Source organism: Elephantulus edwardii, unplaced genomic scaffold, assembly GCF_000299155.1.
Source record: "Elephantulus edwardii isolate Elephantulus edwardi_28Jun2011 unplaced genomic scaffold, EleEdw1.0 scaffold00010, whole genome shotgun sequence".
Taxonomy (NCBI): domain Eukaryota; kingdom Metazoa; phylum Chordata; class Mammalia; order Macroscelidea; family Macroscelididae; genus Elephantulus; species Elephantulus edwardii.
This window is the reverse complement of record NW_006399760.1, coordinates 872,049-873,492: the sequence shown is the minus strand read 5'-3', so window position 1 is coordinate 873,492 and position 1,444 is coordinate 872,049. Positions and strand designations below refer to the sequence as shown.

At 36.8% G+C, this 1,444-nt stretch overlaps 1 protein-coding gene across 1 annotated transcript in view; it reads right to left on the bottom strand.

Annotated features, from left to right (window-relative positions):
- Window positions 1-1,444, bottom strand: part of ZRANB3 (zinc finger, RAN-binding domain containing 3) — a 185,364-nt gene that overhangs the window by 85,493 nt on the left and 98,427 nt on the right. Inside the window, exon 9 of the mRNA XM_006880806.1 lies at window positions 1,168-1,320. Coding sequence (XP_006880868.1) covers window positions 1,168-1,320 — 153 coding nt within the window. The remainder of the gene's footprint in view (window positions 1-1,167; window positions 1,321-1,444) is intronic.

Genomic DNA, 1,444 nt, shown 5'->3' with positions numbered 1-1,444 from the left:
ACCTAGAAGACACAAATTTGACTAACAAGTTAGATAGCATCTCATGATGTCAATTTATGTGTTCTCCTCTTGACAGATATTTTGATTATTTCCAAGATTTTTTGGCATTCTAAGAACTGACACAATAAAGCTCTGTATGCATGTATTATTACACACATTTTCGAATAACAAAGCAGTTGGATGGCATGCTCAGCTTTATGAGATACTGTTTAACTGTTCTCTCAAGTGGATAAAAAAAAATGTCAATATTTCTATGTGTACAGATAATCTGAGAAAAGTGAGGAACACTACTGTGGTGCTGGATGAAAGAGAAAGGTGTTAGTTTGACCTAGTTCACTAGTTGAGAGGTTTTGGAAATAGCAATGTCATATCATCATACACTCTGTTCTGTCACAGATTACGTACTAATTTTACGAGGAAAAGGAGCTTTCACAATATGCCATATTTTCATGAGGCAGAGCTTCTTTTTCTTAACTCCTAGTTATTCAATTCTTCTCTGATGCTCACATTCTTTGGCTATTTTTCCATTAGTTTATCTGTGTTTTACGAGTTGATTTGTTCCAGTCTTAATATCTTCGGACACTGGTAAACGCTTACTGAGTCTGTAACTTATCTCTGTTTTATTTTACAGAATAAATTTTTTTTGGTTTTGATATAGTCAATTATCTAATTTTTTTTTTGTTGTTGTTTTTTTGGTGTGGTTTGTGCTACTTGAGGGAAATTAAATACACTTTTCACCGCTCTCAAGTCATTCAGAAGGTCCTGTTCACAACTCTCAAGGTCATACAGATGGTCCTGTTCACAGCACTCAAGGTCTCACAGAAGGTCCTTTTCATGACTTAAATCACACAGATGGTCCTGTTCATGACTCTCAAGGTCATACAGATGGCTCTGTTCATGACTCTCAAGGTCATACTATTTTCTAAGAAGGTTGGAGTCTATTCAGTTTGTTTTTCTAAGAGCTGAGTAGTGAGAACTGAGATACGGCGCTGTTGGGAGGAAAGTGTCAGTGGTGCAGCCTCACTCAACATTCTCTTCTGATTCTAAGGGGTTCTCAGTTCCTGGCGACATCTTTTTTTTCAACTGCATAAATTACTGACCATTACTACTTAAGACAATAAAGTTTCAGGACATTAGAAAAGAACTGAATTGGTCTCAGAAACTTACATGAGTGAACAAAGCTTCACTCTTGAGCTCTTCAGAACTTTCACTTGGAGTCCAGGCCTCAGCAAACTGCAGGAAATCCCATTTTTCTTTATCGCCCTCCTCAGCCTGAAGTTTCTCCTTCCTGCCATTCAACGTGCTCCCCGTAACCTGTGCCTATAAAACATAGCATAAGAATTTTACATCCTCTGACAGCCATTTTAATTACTGATATTCATTAAGAAGTAACTTGCTTTTACCTTTAAATCACAAGCTATTCACAAAGAAAAATCTACCCATT